Source organism: Dermacentor andersoni, chromosome 10 (genome assembly GCF_023375885.2).
Source record: "Dermacentor andersoni chromosome 10, qqDerAnde1_hic_scaffold, whole genome shotgun sequence".
Taxonomy (NCBI): domain Eukaryota; kingdom Metazoa; phylum Arthropoda; class Arachnida; order Ixodida; family Ixodidae; genus Dermacentor; species Dermacentor andersoni.
The window spans coordinates 123,890,827-123,912,814 of record NC_092823.1 but is presented as its reverse complement, the minus strand read 5'-3'; the positions used below and the strand labels follow the sequence as shown (position 1 = coordinate 123,912,814).

General features: G+C 44.3%; 1 protein-coding gene across 6 annotated transcripts in view; it reads left to right on the top strand.

Annotated features, from left to right (window-relative positions):
• Positions 1-21,988, top strand: part of Ehbp1 (Eps15 homology domain containing protein-binding protein 1) — a 75,795-nt gene that overhangs the window by 41,255 nt on the left and 12,552 nt on the right. For 4 of the 6 annotated variants that reach the window (XM_055077968.2, XM_050192490.3, XM_055077967.2 and 1 more), the window contains exons 12-16: positions 1,556-1,898; positions 5,910-5,963; positions 10,387-10,433; positions 11,093-11,222; positions 12,832-12,928. In XM_055077968.2, the coding sequence (XP_054933943.1) occupies positions 1,556-1,898; positions 5,910-5,963; positions 10,387-10,433; positions 11,093-11,222; positions 12,832-12,928 (671 nt within the window). Of the gene's footprint in view, positions 1-1,555; positions 1,899-5,909; positions 5,964-9,233; positions 9,329-10,386; positions 10,434-11,092; positions 11,223-12,831; positions 12,929-21,988 lie in introns of those variants that run through there. The other 2 variants (XM_055077969.2, XM_055077971.2) reach the window with 2 other exon arrangements.

Sequence of the window (21,988 nt, the reverse complement as noted above, 5' to 3'; positions counted from 1 at the left end):
CAGCACAATGCTTACGCATACTTAGGCAACTCCCAGAGGAGTTTCTGCATGAATTTTTTTTAAGTGAGCTTTTATAATGAAAGCAGCACTTCATCTTCCTCATTCGCGAAGCTTCATTGGCCACAAATGCCCAGCACACAAGGGCAGTATTCTCAATCGATCACATTCAGAAATAATACTGTCGCTTTTGAAAGATTTTACGTGACTCTGCAAAGGACTAGTTGAAATATGTGACTGACAGCACTTCTGGTGCGGCACCAGGAACACTGGTGGCTGTATGTGCAGACACATCTGGTGCCAAGTTGCACGAAATCTTGTGAAAGTGACGTGCTCCAAAAATGATTGAAAAAGAATACTTCTCCAGATAGTTATTGAGCACAAAATGAAACTACAGCAACTTTCACGAAAACATGCTCTGTCGCCATTTTGTGATCGCGATGATGTTGCGTCTGACGGCTCTAACGGTAGGCTGTTGCCAACACTCCAAACGCAGTTTTACTTTTGTATCCGTTTGTAACGCACAGCCAATTTTCAGCCCCAATTTCTCAGAAAAAAAAAATGTGCGTTAGATTCGTGTAAATACGGTAATCAGAGCGTGGTTTTGGCAGGTAGAACCCCCAGAATTCTTTATTTTTCCTGCATGTTTACAATTGTCATATTGGCATGAATAATTTCTATATTTTTAATTTCCTCCTAGTTAAGGGCAAAACAAATTTCAAAAGAATGCAAGTACAGGCACAGTGTGATTTCCTGTAGCCTGATGTCATGAACCTGTTGGGTATGCAGGCCTACATCGTAGGACTGTCATCAACATATAAATCAATGCATAATGGCAACAAAATGTTGTTTGCCATTGCCTGAATATTTGATTAATAAATTTCATGAAAATTTCCACTTTGCTGGGGTGCAGCTGTTCACAGTGTCCCTACAAGACAAAGTCTGAAATGTGAATAAACAGTAAATAGCTTGAGTAATCAATCAGTTTTTAGTATTTGTTATAAATTCTTTTGTCGAAAAAGTGTGGAAAGTGACAAAAGATCGGGTGGCCCAAGATTGCAAAAGATTCAGCCAAAAAGAAATTGTGATGGTGCCTGCGCGGGCCCTCTTGAGGCCAGCGGAAAAGTCAATATACCGCAAGATGGTGCAGGGCTGCAGAATGGCCATTCAAACTCTTTCCTTCTCTCCCACTGCCCGACAATGCTCCATAAGGAGCAGAAAAGGTTGATAATATAGTTATTCTTTCTTAATAAAGGGCATCTCACAAAAGGCATGCGCTCAGGGCAAGCAAAAAAATTTGTATTAATCCCCCCCACCACCTCCAATTCGTTTTTGCTCTTTTTACAAATTTTAAGATAATAAAGTTCCCAGGTTGGGAGGTATGACTTTGCCAAATGTGCGGTGTAGAGAAGCGTGCTTGCAAATCAGATATATTATAGTGGCCCCTGCCCACGTGTTCTTGTTCTCTTGAATGCACTTGGTGACCCATGGCCGACAGGTTCGGGAAACACTTGTTTTGCGGAATAATGGCGCCTAAACCACCCCTCTTCTTGCACAGAGGCCGTCGAGTCGGCTGGTCGAGCTTCAGGAGCGAGCGCGGAAGCTGCTGGAAGAAGCCCGCCAGCCGCCGGCCGGCCGCGAGCTCAGCCCGGGGTCGCTGGAGGAGCGCCAGCATCAGGAACAGCTGCGGGAGCGGGCGCGGCGCATCATCGCACAGGCGCGACAGGGGCACCGCGCGCACCACCACAACAACAACAACGTCAGCGAGCCCAGCAGCCCCGACACGCCGGTGCCTGGCACCCAGACCACTAACGGCCACAAGGAATCCTCCGAGGATGCGACTAGTCAGGACGACCTGAAGGCTCGGCAGACCCCTGCGTGGAGCGTACGGCTTTCTGAGGGTGGGTTGTCGCTCACAAGTTGCCGACTTATCTTGCTTCTAACGTCTGTTGATGTTGTTGAGGGAGAAGTTGGAGAAAAAGGTCTAAGAGAAAGCTGGCAGGTTAGAAAGAAGTCAGTATGCACAGCGTTAAAGCATTGAGCCTCCAATGAGCTTTTCTTGGGGCTTTTTGAGGCTGCAACTTTCTTGGTGAGGCTGTAGGTTTCTGATGGCTTATTGACATTAGGTGCTGTACAGGTCACCTAAAGATTGCCTGCTTAACGTGAGCTAACCACTGTGTCACTAATGACAAATTTTGAACGAAAACAGGAAAATGCACCAAGCGTTAGAAAGGAAGACAATATATGGAGCACAGAGAGACTGAATCATCGTGGAGTGTGCAACTTTTTCAGTGGACAGTGCTGCTCACAAATCGTCGGCCTCTGTTGCCACACAATTTCTTAGTAAAATTACTATAGTAGAATCTTGGTGATACACTCGTGCCTGGTACAAACTTCAGGATGATACAAATTTTTCAAGCATCCCAGTCCAGTTTCATTAGCTCACAATGTGCTAAATTTCAAGTGTTGTGAACTGCTTTTCGTGCCGTGGCAGATGATACGAACAATCGAGCCACCGTGCGAACCTAGGCAGAGCCGGCGAGGATGCCCCAGTGCGCCGGTAATGCCAGACGCTGACTGTTGTCAGGCCCTCCCTCCCGCAAAAAAGAACAACTTTGCTTTGTGCAGTACCATGCAACTTGTTGGCTGTACTCAAACACCTTGTAAGTTGTAACTTTATCACGAGCTGGTAATCACAAGCGGCCGTCTTGTTGTGTCAGCAAAATCGACAGCATGCACTTCTACGTGGAGCCTTATCTAAGTATTTCACACCTTCCATTGTCTTTGGTGCCCGATGACAATTCAAAACTTTTCTAGCTTTGCACCCATCATAGAACACGATGCAAAGTAGCTTCGCCACTGCAAGGAAATTGAACATATTCCGTTATCTTGCGCAAATCGTGTTCTTATCGCCATCAGGCTGCTGCTAGGATGCAGCAATGAAAGGAACTCGAGGTAACCAGGCAGATCTTGAACCTCAGAGCATGCGAAATACGCAGCTCGCTGCTGCCAAAATGTGTGGGAAGCATGTCTGCCAGTGATCCAAATTCACTACAGCCAATAGGAGCACTCCCGGCGCACCAAATGACTGCAGTAACAAATTGGGACGTTAGTTATCCCTTTTTGCGGTCGCTTTTATTGTTTTTATTTCTGGATAAAGAAATAAAGCTCTGCGGCTATCTGAATTTTTTATCTCTTGTGTTTAAGGCATTGCCAAGATAGCAGTGCTGCATCAACAGAAAGCTGGTTCATGTGATCAGCAGTGCGAGAACACCTCGCGAAGCCCGATTTTCTTCCTGATTTGGAAGACAGCACACTAAAAAAGCGGAATTTTCTCAAATACTGTGCTGTATTTCTTCCAAATATTTCTCCATAAAATAAAAGGAGGTCTTAGGATCGTGGAAAAAAGGAAATTACAGTGGATTCTCTTTAAACGGAACCTCAAGGGATCAGAGAAATTGGTTCCGTTTATCAGGAGTTCCAGTTACTGAGAGACAAAGCTGAATACAATTGCATGAATACAAAAGCAACCAACCATGATGATGGTGTTCCATATAAGAGGCAGTTCCGTTTAAGCAGTTTCTGTTTATCGAGATTTCACTGTAATTAAGAAATCAGAAAATTTTTAGCATGTCAGCGATTTCATTGTTGCTTCCAACCTTAATTTCCTGATTTTTTTATATTCTTTGGTGATACAAATTTTTTGCACCATCCCAAAAGATTTGCATCATTTCAGGTAAAGCCTCCAAAATTGGCATTTGCAGTTAAGTCTCTGAGGCATAAAGCTCCGACAAAGGCAGGGCCTCAGAGATTACCATTTAGGATGTAATCTCTGACACCATACTTGATACCTTGCCTCTCTGAGGCCATATTTGATGTTTTGTCGAGGTTGCCAGAGAAGATAATGAGAAGATAACTCTGCATACGCTACAGCCACAGACGGAGTCCGGATAATTGAATGTAGCGCTGGCGGCTGTCCGAAATATTGGTCGTCTTTACACATTTAGTCTATGGGAAGTGGCACCGTTAACGGTGCTGCAAAGCTGTCGGAATTACTGAGCATGATCGGATTATTGGTGTCCGGTGTATCGATCGGCGACCGTACTGGACCATTATTCCCATGCTGGCTGCATAGTTGCAGCTTCTGTGAGTATTAGCACCAGATATTAGCACCAGAAACTCTGTGGAGTTTGGGAAAAGGAAGCCATCGATAGGAAAGAAAGAGATGCACGAAGCATCTAGAAATTGATTCTCGAACTAAATTTAGTTTTGATGCTTTCAGTGTTCTTTGTGGATTGCTTGCTTTACCTGAGCTAGTTTCTGATGATGTTGCTAACAAAGAGGGCTCGCAGGAAAACCGAAGAAAACTCGGCGAATGATGGAAAAAGAAATGATGCATGCAGCACAAATGCATCAAATCATCACGTAGCATGCAGCTCTTTCAAGGTTGGATTACACAGACATAGTATCTGCCATGTCTCCCAAAATGTTTGTTAAGTTTACAAAATAGATTTTTGTGAAGAAGTTTAAAGGTGTTGATGGATTTCGTGGTAATATTAGAACGAATGCATACAAGAAGTGTTGAGGTGGTACTGGCTGGGGTTACGGACTGGATTTCAAGGGAAGGGAAGCGTAGCAGGGGGCGGCAGAAAGTTAGGTGGACGGATGAAATTAAGAAGTTTGCAGGGACAACATGGCCACAATTAGTACATGACCAGGGTAGTTGGAGAAGTATGGGAGAGGCCTTTGCCCTGCAGTGAGCGTAACCAGGCTGATGCTGATGATGACTGGCTAGCTGATGGAAGTGGTTGTTGGTGTCATCCTTGGTGGCACCATTAAAAATTTGTCATGCTGCAACGGAACAGTGGCGCCATCTGTGATGGCTGTGGTGAAGACACGGGGTTGACAGTAGCCGTGACACATGGGACCACCGCTTAATTGCAATGTAATCGGCATATTTTGAGTTTCCACAGATGGCTTCCACATTGGAATTTATTGTGAATGAAATTAGTAAGCTGGCAATCTGAAGTTGCCCACTTCCAGGCATCCCGGTGCCTTCAACAATACCCCAGCACCGCTTTTCCTTTTAAGCATAACTGTTAGAAACTCTAGTTCTGAATAAAAGTGGCACTGTAGACACCCTCAAAAACTAACCAGTCACTTTAGCTTGATTTGATATTTGTTCTGTCAGCTGTTGGCTTGGCCTAGTTAGGATGTTCCATACTTATTTATTTTTAACACCCTTAGAGATTTTGGAGCTTGAAAGTAGCCAGAAAAGCATGGATGGGCTGGCAGACAGAACAAGTAGAAAGAACATATGGCACAAGCACTGGGGTCGTCACTAGTGCTGTCACAAGACGACCAGCTGTTGTGTCGTCTGCTAGGAACACTGCTTAAGTAGAGTGAGCAGATGGCACAAGCCCTCATGTTGTTGCTGTCTTCTCAAGACGCCCAGTGCTTTTGTCATCTGCTGACCTGATGGCATAAATAGAGTGAGCAGATGGCTTAAGCAATGGTGGTGTTGCTGGTGTCGTCACAAGACGACTGGCACTTTTGTCTGCTGTGCTGACTGTGAAAGTTAGCAGACGGCAAAAGCACCGATGTCATCGGGGGGTGACCAGCATTTGCGATGTCCACTGTGCAGACAGTGCAAGCACTAATGTTGTTGCTGGTGTTATGAGATGACCAATGTTTGTGTTGTCTGCTGACTTGTCCATGTTTTTCACACTTTTTCAATCTTTGATATTTAGTCTTTAGCATCTGTTTAATATTTTTTTAACACCAGCATGAGACGCATGCCTGCTTGCTGCACATTGCACCCGAAGGAATGTTTGGAGAGGGTCGGTGACGGATTTTGGGGGATTGGTGAAGGGGGTGGCGTGCATGCTGAAAGTGGTGGTGTGGTTCTCTAGGTAGCTCCTTGCGGCCTACCAGGTTTTACCAGTTCCAGAAGAGGCGCATAGGTGGTGAGTAGAGACAGCCCTGCCTGACATGCTTGCATGCACACGTTGACCTCTGCATGTGTCTGGAAAACCCTGCCCCGTATTCTGGAACAGTCGCTCTTGACAGCATAATCTCTCCTGCTAGAGGGAAATATTGCACTATGCTCACAGACAATTTTTCTTCACTATGAAGCGAAGCCTAGAGAACCAAAGCTGCGGAACCGAATTCCTCTAAACAGCTTTCCTGATGAAAGAGTGCAAAGGTGTACCATAAGCAACATTACCATGAACATCTCTGTGAAACGAGCACTACATGTTGTGCCAAAATGAGGCGAACAATTTCTGTTCAGTTTACTTAAAGTACTGAACTTGATGCCATTGTATACGGGTTGTCTGTAAACATGGATTAGCTGCAAAAATTTCGGAAATTAAAGGAGATATGCAAGAATAGAAAAATTGAAACCATGCCAAACTCGCACGGTCTACTTCGCTTAGGAATACATGGGAGAAGTTCCGCCCCCGTAGCTATCGCTTCATTACCAAGAAAAGTTGTTCGCTAGTATAGCGTCCGTGAGAGCTGCATGTATGGCAATTCAGCCATCATGCGAAGGATGGGTTGTGTGGTTGAACTTTGCTCTAACGAAGTCGCATCCTTATATCCAGTATTCTATATGCATATATTCATTATCTGTTGATATTGGCGAGAGACATTTAAAATTGACGTTATATTTTGTGCCAAGCGATAACTCGATAACAGTAATACCCGTGGAAAATCAGTCACCGGTAAAAATGAAAACAATGTGTATGCGACAATATTACAAGATCGAACTCTTAGGCACAAAATTTGTTTAGTCACGAATTTTGACGAAACAGGGTTTCAATGTTTCAGCGGCCCAAAAAACCCCCTAGCCTCCCCAGAGCACTTCTAGTGGGTGAAACACCTTTTAAGATCAGTAAATGTGAAAGTCTGATGCCGATGCAAGCATCCCAGAAACTTACTGTGTCGTTAAATGCTTCCATTGGTCTGGGCAACTAGCAAATCCTTAATTAAAGGTGATATTGGCCTAAGCAGTTGTTCCAGAATGTGGTCCTTATCACTGCATGCCACTGCACCGCACTGATGCACTATTGAAAACAGCATGGTCATGAAACTGGAAGACAAATGTTGACCTCGTGTCTGCTATATTCACTATCAAAACACTGTTATTACTACAGGAGCTGTACTTTTTTTTTTCTTGAGCGGTAATGGAGTCTGTGGCCCGTATGATGATTATTGCTATGTTGAGTGTTCATTGTTGCCATTATTCATGCCATATTCACAACATGGCAGTACCAAACAGTTTTTAGAATATGCGCACCTCAATGCAATGGCTGCTGTAGCTATCTCATTTGCCGTGTTAAAGACATGTGAAAGGCAATTACAGTTGTCAAAAATCTGTCAGCATTCTTTCTGAAGAGGTGACATGATCACTGTAAAAAAATTCATGCTTTTAGATAGCAGGCAACCCAATAAAAGAATGTGTGAGTACATCTTGCACTTGCCAGCTCAGTTGCAGGAGCCGTAGGTTGTAACAATGATCTCTGAAACTGTTTCCCACCGGCTGCCATTCTTGATAAGTAATCAGTCTTCATGGAGAAGGCGGCAGTTACCCACAAATAGAATGAATATTAATGTGAAGAGGTAGTGTTGGTAAGTTCTTTGAGGAAATCTGTTCATACTAGCCAAAATTTTTGCATACTGTAATGCTTAAATGCACTGTAATGACCATTTTATTATTGCTTGTTATCTACTGTCTCCGTGAATTATGGAATAAGGGTACAGTTCATCAGTGCATGTAAAGCTGGCGAAAAGGGAAAAATGCAAAATAAGTTCATACTTTGTTTGAAGGTTATGAGAAAAATAGCCGAGAAATGTAACCGTATGATAACATTGTCTGTTGGCTAAAGGGGGAAGAGTAACAAAGTTCACCCAATTAAATGGCAGTCATTGTCAGTTAAGGGCTAGTTGATTCACAATGTTTGCAGTTTCTGTAGGAGCGAGTGCAGTAATGCACCAGATGTTGAGGGGGCGGAGGGGGAAGAGTTTAGAACCTCCCAATCCTGAATTTTTTTAACAGCTAATTGCTTTTATGACGCAAATTTCAATTCACCAATTTTGGGTAGTGAGTTCTCAAGGCGCATCCACTTGGAACGAATCTTGAAACTAACAGCAGTTCTGAGATAAGCACTGTCAAACTCGCGATAAAGATGCGCTTTTGTTCTACTTACTTATTAATAAAACTCTATTTTCTTCATCGAATTTGAACGATGACAAGAACATCAATGTATTTCGTCATCTAGAGAGTTGGTGTCATCCATAAAATTTCTTCCAAGTAGATATGCCTTGAAAACTCATTCGTTACAATTAGTAAATTGCAATATGTGCCATAAAGTAATTGGCACAATTTTGTTATTAGTGGAGTATAAATTTCAATTTTTCATGCAAGAAATGTCAACCGCTTACAGTAGTCCAGCTAGAGGTGTAGAGTTGTGCTACATGCCACAGCGGATTTTTAAAGGTTTTGTTCACTTCATTAAAAAGAAAGATGCTATGTTCAGTTCAATTTATTTTCCTTTGCATGAGAGGAACGAGCTCTCACTAAAAGCTCTTACATTTTGCTTGACAAGGTGAATGGCCCCTCGACACTACAGAAGTGCATCGTTTACAGTCAGTTATGTACAGGCACAAGGAAGAACTATCAAGGGCAATGGCAAGAGGATAGGTAGAATAAGATAAAAAAAACGAATGCAATAGCATTTACATACTAGAGTAAACAAGGTAAGGTCAATTAAAAGCAAACAAAATTTATGTTACCCATTTGCCTGGGGATACATATAATGAAGCCTTCGTAATAAGGGAAACAAGGGGCAAAGCCACCCTTTGTTACATACTCATCACAAATATGTTTCTTGTAGCTCTTTTATTATTATCATTGTTACATCGATACCTTTATCGTGAGGTTAATTTAGCGAGGAGGTGGCAAGGCAATAGCATAGCACCTGCCTTCCACAATTCATACTCTCTTTCCAAAATGCTATTCTCTTTAGAGCCTCTTAAATACTTTCTTGAATTATGGACAAAATTTCAGCCCCACTACCCCTCTCCAGACAAAAAAATGTCCTGGGTTCGCTAAGGTGCAGGACTGTCAACGTTTTTTTTCCCTCCAGTTCCATTACCATGCTGCTCCTAAGCACAGCCATTGGACAACCTGCCTGATATTGCACCCTGCCTGATTTTTTTCGCCCTTACCGTAGGAACCTGCATAGTCTGTAGTGTCTGCAAAGCATCGTCTAGTAGACACAGAAGGCTTTTCCACTGTAAGTCTGACTGGTAAGGGTACTCTGGTCGTTTCAAAAAGCGAAAGTCCGGGTGGTGATCGATAAGATCTTGTTGAGTGCATTGTGGCTGTCCCTGTATCCTTGCAAAGCAAACGGTTGTGCGATTGCCTCTGATGCATAGAGGTGTACTGCTGAAATGTTGCAGACGTGAAACCAATCGTAAGTAAATTATTTTTACAGATTGTCTAACTGTAGACATTTTTTCTGACGGTGCAGTACTGTGCACTCTTATTAAACGTAACAACTAATTAGTATTGCTGCCGATTGCAGTTTAGTTTTGATAGGACGGCCTGGGGAAATATTTTTTGTCAGTAAGTATCAAGCATGTACTCTCAGTGACGTTAATGAAATATTAAAATTGTATTGGCAAATATACTAACCTTGTTCAACTTAAGGGTGGGCTTCACTGTACCTGCATACTACACTGTACTTCTCTTCAAATGATTCCGTATTGACAGGAGTGATGAGGTGTTCCTTCTTTTCTTATCTATCTTTATTATAGCTGCATTGTACCAGAATACATGTAACAGCTGACGGGGCACAAATGACAGTGAACAACACTGCTGTTGTCGCGGCTGCACTGGAAAAAGAACTGGCACAGCATGTATAAAGTGACTGCTTTTGTGCATTCGTGCAGTAAGTCATGTCAGAGTTAAATTTGCACAAGCTCGATGCCGTAACAGTAATTAATACTAATATTAAGACCAGCATAATTTTAATTTCTTTTAAAACAAATTATTAGAATTGCAAGAAGCTAATCCTCGCAAAATACAGCTCCTGGCTGCACCAGCAGTGTGATGTCAGTAAAGCTCCACTTTGTCATCGCATATTTAGAAACTCGCATTTATGCTTCTATGCTAACCTTTGGACAATATGATTGTGTCACATGCTGCACTTGTCTGGGCAACTAATATTTCAATGCCCTTTCGTTCTTTCTTTAATTGTTATTATTCATAATTGCTGTACATTTACTTTTCATTGTATGATACTGTTTGTTGCATTGTTGTCTAAACGCTGTTCCATTTTCAACCTACAGTTGCCTGATGCGAGTGATGCCTACTTTTTGCAGGCTCCGACGATTCTGAACGGTCTGAGGAGCTAAGTCGAGATAGTGAGGTGAGTGTACGCAGCAATTACAGCATCGGGAATTGTGCTAGGGCTAACAATGTGCAGCAGAATGCTTCAGGAGGGATGAATGTTTAATGGTTCCAGAAGGACGAATGTTTTTGCCCGAGTGTAACGAGACTGTGAATATAGTACAGAGGCAGACTTTTAAAAGTCTCATAGATTTTTTTTTTTTTTTTCACCTGTGCCACACCTAAAGTGCAGCCAAATTCAGTGCATAGCTACCCTAGCAAAGAGCTCGGAAAAGTGGCTATGATTAGTGCAAAAACTGCTAAACGTGCCTTTTGTGCATCCACTTTTCAGGCACGTGAAAGCAATAAATTAGTTCAAACTGGCTTATTGGACTTCCAAAGCTGCCTGTGCATTTTGTTAGCTGGAAAAATTATATCCTGCTAACAAGGAATATTCTGTTGCTGAACCAGCAAGGGTCTTTGCATTATATTAAACTGCTTTTTTTTCTGTTTGCCTGAACAATTACTGATGTATCACAGCTCCAGTTGTACTTTTATACCAGACATACTAATACACCAGCAATAGGCTATAGGTCCAGTTTCTGCACATATGCATTATGAAATTTCGAAGCAAGTTCATGTGAAATGTAACATGCTCTACTGCCTGGCTCCCTTATTTGTGCTCATTCTATGACGCAGCTGTCCAGTGGCTCAAGGCGGCGGCAAACCTACGTAGAGCTGGAGCTGGAGGCCCTGGAGCGCGAGCGGCAACGGGTCGATGCCCAGGCAGAGCGGTTTGAGCCTTACCTGCGACAGGTGATGAAGAGCGGTGAGTGGCAGCCTCTGTGATGTCCTGCATTATTTCGTTTATAATTATTGGCACAATGCGATCACGAACACTTCAATATATAACTTTTAATTCTGAGCTAGCCTCGTCCTCAGCCATGACCTCTTTACCAACCACTATTACCAGCCGACTCAGTGGTCATGGCAATCTGCTGCTGAGCTGGGGATGTGGTTGTTAATTCCCGGCCATTGTGGCTGCATTTTCTGCGGGGGCTGACTGCGAAAACACTTAGGTGCTTAGATTCAGGTCCGACTTCGATTCGCACCAATGGCTATGAGAGGGACACTTGGTTGGGTTTGTGGAAACTGTTGTCATTTCGTCTGTGAGCGATCTCGTCCTTTTGGAAAGTAGCAGCGACGGAAGAGGAAGAGGCAGAAGGCTGGCGCAAGTGGGGCCCGAAACAGACAGCCAGGGTTTGGGCCCCAGATTTCTCCACAAGGTTTGAGCATTGTTATACATATCCCAGATCACGTGAAGTATTGCTTTTAAAGCGAAGCTTTCTTTACCTACCTCTCATTGGTTTGGTGTAGCTGCTACTGGGTGCTGGGTTTCTCGTTTGATAAATTTCACCGTTGTAGCCAGCACCCTGCTAGCTAGCGAGCGTTCTGCTGGCGGACAGTGAAGAAAGAAGTGAAGAAAGAAGAAGCCCATGCAGCCATTCCATTGTCCATTTGCAACCATTATTTTTATATGCCAATTCTACAGTTGGACATAAGTGGCTCTGATTTGGAGGCCATTTTTTAGTGAAGCTCTCTTTGTGGTGCTTAGAAATTAAGATGCTGTGGTCAGTAGTAGAGCTGTGTCGTATTTCTCAGCGAGTGTCTCTCGACTCCGCTGGCGTAGTCGAGAATGGTTTCGGGATGTGCTTGTCACCACAACCTGCTGCATGAAATGTGAGGAAGGACTGAAGTGTGTCTCTTATCGTGTTACACCAATTCCCCACAGTGCATTAAATCTGCATTATTTTTTTTTCAGTCTGGCAACAATGGCTTCTAGTTGCATTGAGCCTCTTGAGACAACATTTCGCTTAGGCAGCTTAACTAAAACCAACTTTGTGTATTTGAACAAGTTAAATAAAATAAAATTATGGGGTTTTTCGTGGCCAAACTACAAGCTGATTATGAGGCACACCCTAGTGGGGGACTCTGGAAATTTGGGCCACCTAGGGTTCTTTAACGTGCACCTAAATCTAAGTACACGGGTGTTTTCGCATTTCGCCCCCATCAAAATGCGGCCACCATGGCCGGGATTTGATCTCGCGACCTCGTGCTTAGCAGCCCAACGCTATTTAAACAAGTAACACAAGTGTATTTCCGTAGTCTCAGGTTAAAAAAGTTATTGTTACCTATTAAGTTCCAATATCAGGTTCAAGTCTCAAACTGCTTATTCTTATTAATAAGCCTCCATCATACTCTTCTGTGTTTGCTTCCTTTTCAATAGCTTTACATGGATCACTATATTAATATCATTATTATATTCATGTGAATTGACATAACAAGTACAGTGATTATACCAAGTACCCACACTGCCGCGAACGTCCAAGCCTGATGCTTGTTCAAAAACAATCATTGTTTCCCATATTTTTGTGCAGGGGACCAGGAGGAGGAAGACCGCTGCATGCAGAAATGGTTTGCCCTGGTCAACGAAAAGAATGCACTAATTCGACGGCAAATGCAACTTAACCTATTGTGAGTACTTTCTACAAATTTTGTGCTACTTATTAGGCATTCTTATGGGCATTGGAATAACGAAATAGCAGCAGCATTGCAAACACTTTACAGCAGTCAGCTGTCTTGGGTGTTTTTAACAAAGGCTTTGGTGTCTGACCCCGAAAACTTGAGGTGTCAGTGTGGGCACGTAGTTGGCTTGAAAACTTTGTTGCCTTGCTCTCATATGGCGTTCTGCTTGCATGCAATGAGGTTTGCTTCAATTTCAGACATAGTCATCACTGTACATTAATGACAGCATCATCAATGCTCGCATAAACTCTTGAGTTGTCACAGTGCAGGCGCTAGGTCTTTATTTTCAGTGCCAGAATTGTCCGAATCCACCATCACTTGATGCACAATTTCATTGTCAGTTAACTCCACACAGAAGTTGAGCTGTGTCTATGTGTCCATGCACAGTGCATTTGTCCACAAACATCAGAACTTTTCTATTCTGCTGTTGAAACCTTTTATCCAACTTGCAGATGTATATTCCGAATGACTGCTGCGTTATCCAGACCTTCTTGTTTGCTTGGTACAGAAACAGTAGGGTTGCCCCCTCAGAATGAATATCTTGGGATATCATTATTTCCCTATGACAAGCATTGGAAGCTTCTCACTGCCCAACATGTTGCTGCTGATGAGGACAGTCAGCTATTTGATGCTGTGTTTGCCACCATGGCAGGGATCACAGCGAACACAAGCATTTTCACTGGGATCATCTTGTTGAGCAACCCAGTTTCATCACAGTTGTAAATGTTTTCATGCACGAACTGTTCCAACAGACTGCTGCAGCTTTCCATTGCGATAGTGCGCGATGGCCGAATCGTTGACAGCGCTACTTTCGCCACATATCCTGAACTTTCAAAAGTTTCATATATTGTTGCACCCCTATCTGTATGCTCCGTCCACTGAGCATGCCCTATTTTAAACCTAAACGTACTGCGCAAAACTGTATCAGCCTGGGTGCACCCGAAATAACTGACCGGGGATGGTTTGTTGAACCCTCCCGAGGGCCTAGTTTCTTTCCACCAAAAGTGGGACCTGCTCACCTCCCACTTCACCATTGCATACGTAACTCGGATGTTTCGCTCATGATAATGGTGCGAGAAGTAGTGGTTGGAGACATTAGAAACTTTTAGCTTGTCTGCACACGTAGTATGATTTGCAGAATATGAGGCTGCTGTAGAGGTGTACGGCAGCAACAGCGCTGGTAGCGACACCTTGTAAGGCGGGGTTTATTTACCGTACAACCTCGTTGATGTGTTCCCGTTACGTACGTTTTCCCGGCGCCAACGTTCGCAATCGAGAACACAAGAAACGACCGCGTAGAGTTACGCTTGTATTTTAACCGCTTCATACGTTCCCGGAAAACACGGTTTTTCGGCACCAACGTTCAGCACGTCACCAAACTGCGATCGTGTGATATGTTTTCCCACCGCTAGATCCCTTGTGAACAAGAAAAGGCGCGAGGCGCACGTGATCGGGAACAGTATATAGCTGCCTGCCGCTGCAGCTTCACCGCAATACTCGCCCGCCCGTCTCGCGTGTAAACGCCGGCCCGCACTCAATTTCTCGGTGCCAGCAAATCTTCTCCGGCGTCGTCGCACGCGGCATTCGCAGCTATCACCGCCAATCTTATTCTGATAAGTATCTTCGCATATCATTTTCACAGCACGTGGTGCCTTCGGAAGCGTAGCGCACGCTTCTAATAGGCGATAGCCGAAACGCGCCGCCGTTCCCTCTGCTGCGCACTGCGATACAAAACGTATCGGCCGGAAAACGTCCACACGTTTTCCGGCCGCTCGAGAGATCCCGTGTGAACAAGAAAAGGCGCGAGGCGCGCGCGATCGAAAACAGTATGCAGCCACCCGTCTCACGTGAAAACTACGGCGCGCACCTTTCTTATTTCGGTAATAGCAAATCTCCACTCGAGTCATCGCACGCCGCAATCACAGCTATCGCCGCCAAACCTATTGCGATAAGCATCTTCACCTATCTGTTTTGCAGAGCGTGGTGCGTAGTGTCGTTGGAAGCGTACTGCACGCTTTTAGTAGGCGATAATCCAAACGCGCCGCCGTTCCCTGCTGCAGGCGACGCGATGTGGGCATCACGTTTCGCTTTGGCGGCATCCGGCGTTGCGCACCAGCTCGATTTCGCTTCGGTTTCCCGTCGTCCTCTTAAAACACCACGCAATAGGAAAACAAAAAAAGAAAAGGTCTCTCGGGCCGCCGCGGGAGCACCACCAGGTCGACGCGCATCGGCGTCTCGTGTTGCAACGATCCGCGTGACGCGTCGCATTACGTAGATGTCAACAACAGTCAGCATTAGTTGCTTCGGATCGTACGTTTTCCCGGTTAGTACGATTTTCTCGCGTTTTTTTTTCCAAAACGTATGAACGAGGTTCTACTGTATTCAGTTTGAAGCATGTGTACAAATTCCGAAATTGAGGCCAAGAAGTAATCAAGTTATTGCATATTTTATTTATTTATTTATTTATTTATTTATTTATTTATTTATGTTGCCCTCAAGGTCCATGGGCCTTACAGAGATGATGAAAGACAACAAATAATAATAATTTATAATTATACATTGTTAGCTAATACTGATGTGTTTGTCACGTGGATCGAGGGCGCATTGAGCACCACGCAGTTGCTTGGAACACAAGCAAAAGCAGCAACCCATGGGCTGTAGTTGCCTTTTGTTCTTTTCTGCTGCCAGCAGAGAGCAGCAACTTTTCTTTGCAGTGTCGGTGCCGTTCTTGCTTTCGTGGGATGCACATGCAGCTGGAGCATGCGAACATGACAAACACCTCGCAGAATTGTTTGCAAATATGGCAAATGTAATAAACAGTGTAACATGCTACAAGTTCCTAATTATGGAATGATAGCTTATGCCTTGCAGAAGGGTTTGTTATCGTAAATCCCAACTTAATGGTGATGATCAGTGTGGCATGGCACATTGAAAAATGAATTCACTATGAAGGGAGGAAGGGGGATAAAATTTTTGAAACAGGCTCAAACCTGCTATTGTTCTATATGTAGCAAGTGATGGAAGAGCTAGATTAACTCTGTCTTCGTTAAAGTTATGGTAGCAGTGCAGTTATAATTCGAAAATATATACCGCACTGAACTAGTATTTTGAATAAGTGCGATCTAGAAAATAAGGTTTACATGGTATGGGTCTGACACAGCTGTGGCATATTCTAATTGGGATGCACTAATGATTTGCAAAGTAATAATATTAAAGAATGGTGCTTGGAAAAATTTTGATGGAAGTAACCAGGCATGTTATTGGCTTGATTCATTATATACTCAAGTTATGCGGACACCTAAGTTAGCAGGTACGAAACAAATTTTATTGATATATTCCTACGGAATAGTATTTCCAATGACGAAGAGGCGAGCAGTAAGAAGACGATGACAACGTTTTGAGGCTAGCGCGGGCTGTTGCTTCTTGGCCAAGTGCGGTGTATTACGTTGTAAATATACTTGTATATAGCTTTTCATCTGTGTGTTCTCGTGTAACATATCTGGTGGAGGTGGACGTTCCCTGTACCTCGTCACGGAGCTTCGCAGTGGACGATACGTCGAGCCTTCCTTCATGGCTCCCGGCAATGACAACTAGACTCAGCCGATCCTCCTCTACCATCGCACTCGGCATCTTGTACCGTTGCCGATTTACAGAAAATGATTGCGCCCGACATGCCGTCTGAGCACGCTCGTGAGCTCTACCACGTTCTGTTTTCCTACCACAATATTTTTTACTTTAACGATCGTCCTTTGGCCCAAACTACAGCTGTTAAACATTACATTAATACCGGCGATGCCCCTCCTATTCATCGCCGCCCGTATCCAGTGTCACCGGCTGAGCGTCAAGTTATTCACGCAGAAGTTCACAAAATGCTTGCCAAGAACATCATAGAACCGTCATGTAGTCCATGGGCGTCACCTGTTGTACTGGTAAAAAAGAAGGATGGCTCACGGCGCTTTTGCGTGGATTATTGGCACCTTAACAGGGTTACCAAAAAGGACGTGTATCCCCTATCTCGGATCGATGACGCCCTTGACTGCCTCCACGGTGCTCGCTACTTCTCCTCTACTGACCTTCGCTCCGGCTACTGTCAGATTGCCGTGAACGATCTCGACTGCGAGAAGACTGCTTTTGTAACACCCGACGGTTTTTATCAATTCAAAGTGATGCCATTTGGTCTATGTAACGCTCCTGCCACTTTTGAACTCATGATGGACTCCCTTCTTCACGGTTTCAAATGGTCCACGTGCCTGTGCAACTTGGACGACGTTATAGTATTCTCCTCAATGTTCGCTCCGCACCTCGAGCGCCTCTTGGCAGTCCTGGACATTTTTCGTCGAGCCGGTCTGCAATTGAACGTATCGAAGTGCCAATTCGGCCGTCACCAGATTACAGTCCTTGGGCATCTCGTTGACGCGAACGGAGTGCAACCGGACCCAGGCACAATCCATGCTGTTGCGCACTTCCCTGTTCCGAAGTGTGTCAAGGATGTGCGCAGCTTCATCGGCCTTTGTTCGTACTTCCGCCATTTCGTGAAAAATTTCGCGGCCATAGCACGACCACTAACCAAGCTTTTGAAAAAACACGCCCCTCTCCAGTGGGGCGATAACGAGGCCTCTGCATTATCGCATCTAACCGACCTTCTCACAACACCTCCCGTTCTGGCCCATTTCGATCCTTCTGCGCCTACCGAAGTCCGTACTGATGCCAGCGGTCACGGAATTGGTGCAGTACTGGCACAATGCCAGTGCAGCAACGACCGTGTTATCGCTTACGCCAGCAGGCTCCTCTCACCCTCTGAGCGCAACTATTCCATCACTGAGCGTGAGTGTCTGGCCCTAGTTTGGGCGGTTGCGAAGTTCCGCCCATACTTATATGGCCGACCCTTTTCTGTTGTCACAGACATCACGCACTTTGCTGGTTATGCTCACTGAAAGATCCTACAGGAAGACTTGGTCGCTGGGCCTTACGCCTCCAAGAATATTTGTATACTGTCACCTACAAATCTGGCTGACTACACAAGGACGCTGACTGCCTGTCTCAATACCCGGTAGACGAGCCTGACGCCGCCGACAGTAGTACCGCCAACGGCATTTTCTCTATGTCTGCCTTCGCTAACATTGCCGATGAGCAGTACCGAGACCTACCGCTGCGAGCACTCATCGAGCGTCTGCGCTCTACACCTACCGCGCATCCATTCGCCGATATGTCTTCCAGGGCGGCATTCTGTACTGAGGGAACTTCCTCCCTGACGGATCTGATCTTCTTCTTGCCGTGCCAAAACATCTACGACAGACTGTGCTCTTTGAGATGCATGACGCACCCACTGCAGGGCATCTTGGGGTAACCCGGACGTACGACCGCGTCCGCCACCGCTTCTACTGGCCTGGTCTCGCTCGCTCTGTCCGACGCTATGTTGCTGCCTGTGATACCTGCCAGCGTCGGAAAACACCTCAGGTGCTACCTGCCGGTCATCTCCAGCCGATCACCGTCCCTGTGGAACCGTTCTTTCGTGTTGGATTAGACCTCCTCAGTCCCTTTCCCAGGTCGTCCTCTGGGAACAAATGGGTAGCCATCGCAACTGATTACGCCACCCAATACGCTATCACGCAGGCTCTCCCTACCAGTTGCGCCACTGACGTCGCGGACTTTCTCTTGCGTGACATTATCTTACTTCATGGCGCCCCACGACAGCTGCTTACTGACCGTGGTCGTAACTTCCTCTCGAAAGTTATCGCCGACATTTTGCTATCCTGTTCCACTCAACACAAGCTGACTACCTCATACCATCCTCAAACCAATGGCCTGACAGAGCGGGTAAACCGTACTCTTACCGATATGCTGTCCAAGTACGCTTCCAAGGACCACCACGACTGGGACACACGTCCTTACGTCACATTTGCTTATAATTCTTCCCGGCACGACACCACCAGATTTTCTCCATTTTATCTACTCTACGGTCACGAACCGACCTTGCCCTTTGACACGGCACTTCCTCCTGCTGTGATCTCAACAAGCGAGTATGTGCATGACGCCATCGCCCTCACTGACCATGCACGCCAGCTTGCCCGTGCTCGACTGACGAACTCTCAAACCACTCAGCAGCGTCGGTTCAACGCTTGCCACCGTGACGTACAGTTTTCGCCTGGTGCGCTCGTGGTCGCCGTCTCTTCACGTCAGACTTTCAGAAAAGCTCCTTTCACGATACACCGGGCCCTACCGCGTGCTGCGCCAGGTTACGCCTGTGACGTACGAAATTGCTCCTGTGAGCTCAATCTCGTCATCTGCTGTCGTGCACGTCAGTAGGCTCAAGGCCAACTACACTGCTTTCGAGTCCGGTCTTTAGTCGCTCCGGGACGGCGCTTTTGCCGCCGGGGGTAGTGCTACGGAATAGTATTTCCAATGACGAAGAGGCGAGCAGTAAGAAGACGGTGACGACGTTTGGAGGCTAGCGCGGGCTGTTGCCTCTTGGCCAAGTGCAGCGTATTACGTTGTAAATATACTTGTATATAGCTTTTCATCTGTGTCTCCTTACGTAACAATATTAAGTGGAAAGAGTACGGGTGTTCCTATTCACACGCATAACTTTGCATTGATTAATATTGAGTTCCATTAGCCAGATGTTACATCAATCAATCATATAGTCCAAATCAGATTGAAGCGAAGTAATGTGGTCGTTAGTAAATATTGAATAACATATCACGCAATCATTGGCAAACAAATGAACTTGAGATGTCAATAAAGAAGGAAGGCCATTAATATAGATTGGGAAGGAGCAATAGTGCTGATCATTGAAGCACATCACAGAAAACCTGTCAGTGCTGGGTCATAATTATTTGCAGTAAGGAAATGCTCAACCTACTTCGGCAGGCTGGTGTTGGGAAAAAAAAAAACTGTTTGTGGCAACCCTTGTTGAACGTTTTGCTGAAATGTAAAAAAAATGTTCGGCAGCACGTTCTACTCCTGTAACACATGAAGGTGAAAGCCTGATGCACCCATGGTAGTGCATTAAGTTATACGATCAGACAGGTCAGACTTCTTGCAAGACTTAACAAGCTGCAGTGTGAATTAAACGAATGGCACTGTAGGTTGACCCTTTCAACGACACCTGCGAGCACCTGGTGCACTACCTAAAGGTTCTTTCATTCTTTCTTTCCTTATTTCTTTGTTCTTTATTGCCTTCATTTCTTTCATTTGTTTCTTCATTCATATTCAGCCATTGCATTTTTGCTTGCTTACGGGGGTGTGAACCATTCTTGTTGATGATACATTTTGCCTTACTGGACTAGAGGCTGCTTTTTTTTGGGTATGAGCCATTGCAACTAGCCACTTAAGGCTTTCGCCTCAAAAACACAGACAAAAGAAGCACCGTCTAAAATGAACCTATGAGTAAAAGGATATTGGTTTTGTTTTGTATGTCCGTTTTGCGAAAACCTTGCCGAGCTGACGTTAAAAAGGAGTTTGAATCAAGAAAATTAATGGTTTGTAAATTATCGCATGTTCGAGAAGTTTGCAACGAATGCAGGTAAGCAGTATCAGACGGTGATTAAGGGGTGAGTTTCTGTTCCCCGATTTACACAACGAAACCATCTCCCCTATTTTTCATTGTGTAGGCATAGTAGACTTGTTTATTTGCTGTCGTAAACTATTAGCCAGTATTACAGAACTATTGGTGCTGGTGCTTTCTAAAATTTGCTTTTTATTGTAACCGGGGCCAAGTTGAAAAGTAAATTGTCTGAGCTTGGCAGCACCATAGAAAAAGATAGTTGTAGAAAAAGTAGTTGTAGTGTTCTGCATGTAGTACATCATTGTTTGATGCAGCAGAAAAATTGTTTACAAATGTTTCATTTAGAGTGATCACACAAGCGTCACTTGTGTTGATGTCACCTGACATGTCTTTTAAGCTGATGGAGCTATCGCAAGATGGGTTAAAAACTTGCCAAAGCTTTTATTCATCTCTTTTAAGACGAAGCTTTAGCTCAGGCCCAACTCCACCAACACCTATTCAGATACATGTAACCTGCAGAAATGCTTTTCTGAAATAACCCCTGGACCGATTTTAATGAAGTTTGTTGATTTAAGAGAGAGAGAGAGTCACATTTTGGTGTCTACAGGAAGCGGAATTTTAATTCAGGATCTGGATTTTTTCCCCATAATTGTTGAAAATTGGCAAGCTCAAAAAAAAAAAAAAAGTTTACAAATTTATAGGTTTAAAGGAAACTAGCTCCGGGGCTCCTATCTAAATACATGGAAACACAGAAATATTTTTTTTCAGTAACCACGGCATCGAATTTGACGTTTGCGAAATTTAAAAGAAATAGTTAAAATCTAATGACAGTACGAAGTAGATTATTTATTTAAGCATTTGATTTATTAACAAAATTGTAGGAAATTGCAACACTTCAAAAACGAAACTATCAGGTTTACAAGTTTGTCACTCAGCAGTGAAAGGAGATATCACAATTCTGTAAACTTTGCCTAATGATACATTTAAAGTGAACAAAATTGTTCTATTATATACAGCTGCAAAATGTATTGCTAATTCTTGAACATGACTTGCAAAGTCCATGTAAATGGTGTAACAAATCCAGCAACAAATCCACTTAAGCTGTAAATTATGAATACCAAATTTGGCCATTTTAGATGCTTTAATGGATTCAGTTTAAAGAACGAAGATATGTATTCTTGGTGCAGAGTTATGGACGTGTAAAAATAATTTCTGCTTTGGGCATGTATTTGAATAGGCGGCATCAGAATTGGGCCAGAGCTAAATCTTCCTCTTAAGGATTTCAGTCAAGGTATCTGGTTTTCTTGTTTTCAACGTGACTATAAATGGCTGGGGCTTTTTCCAGTGGAATTTAGTTGGCAGTCAGCAATGACCCTGTTGTGCATGTTTTTTTTTGTTCCTATTGCGCAGCTTCAATATGCCTTCAAAGTGTAAATTGCAACAGTTTACTCGCCTGCTGTGATATTGTAATATGTGCTAGATGAAAGTATGAGGCTTAATGC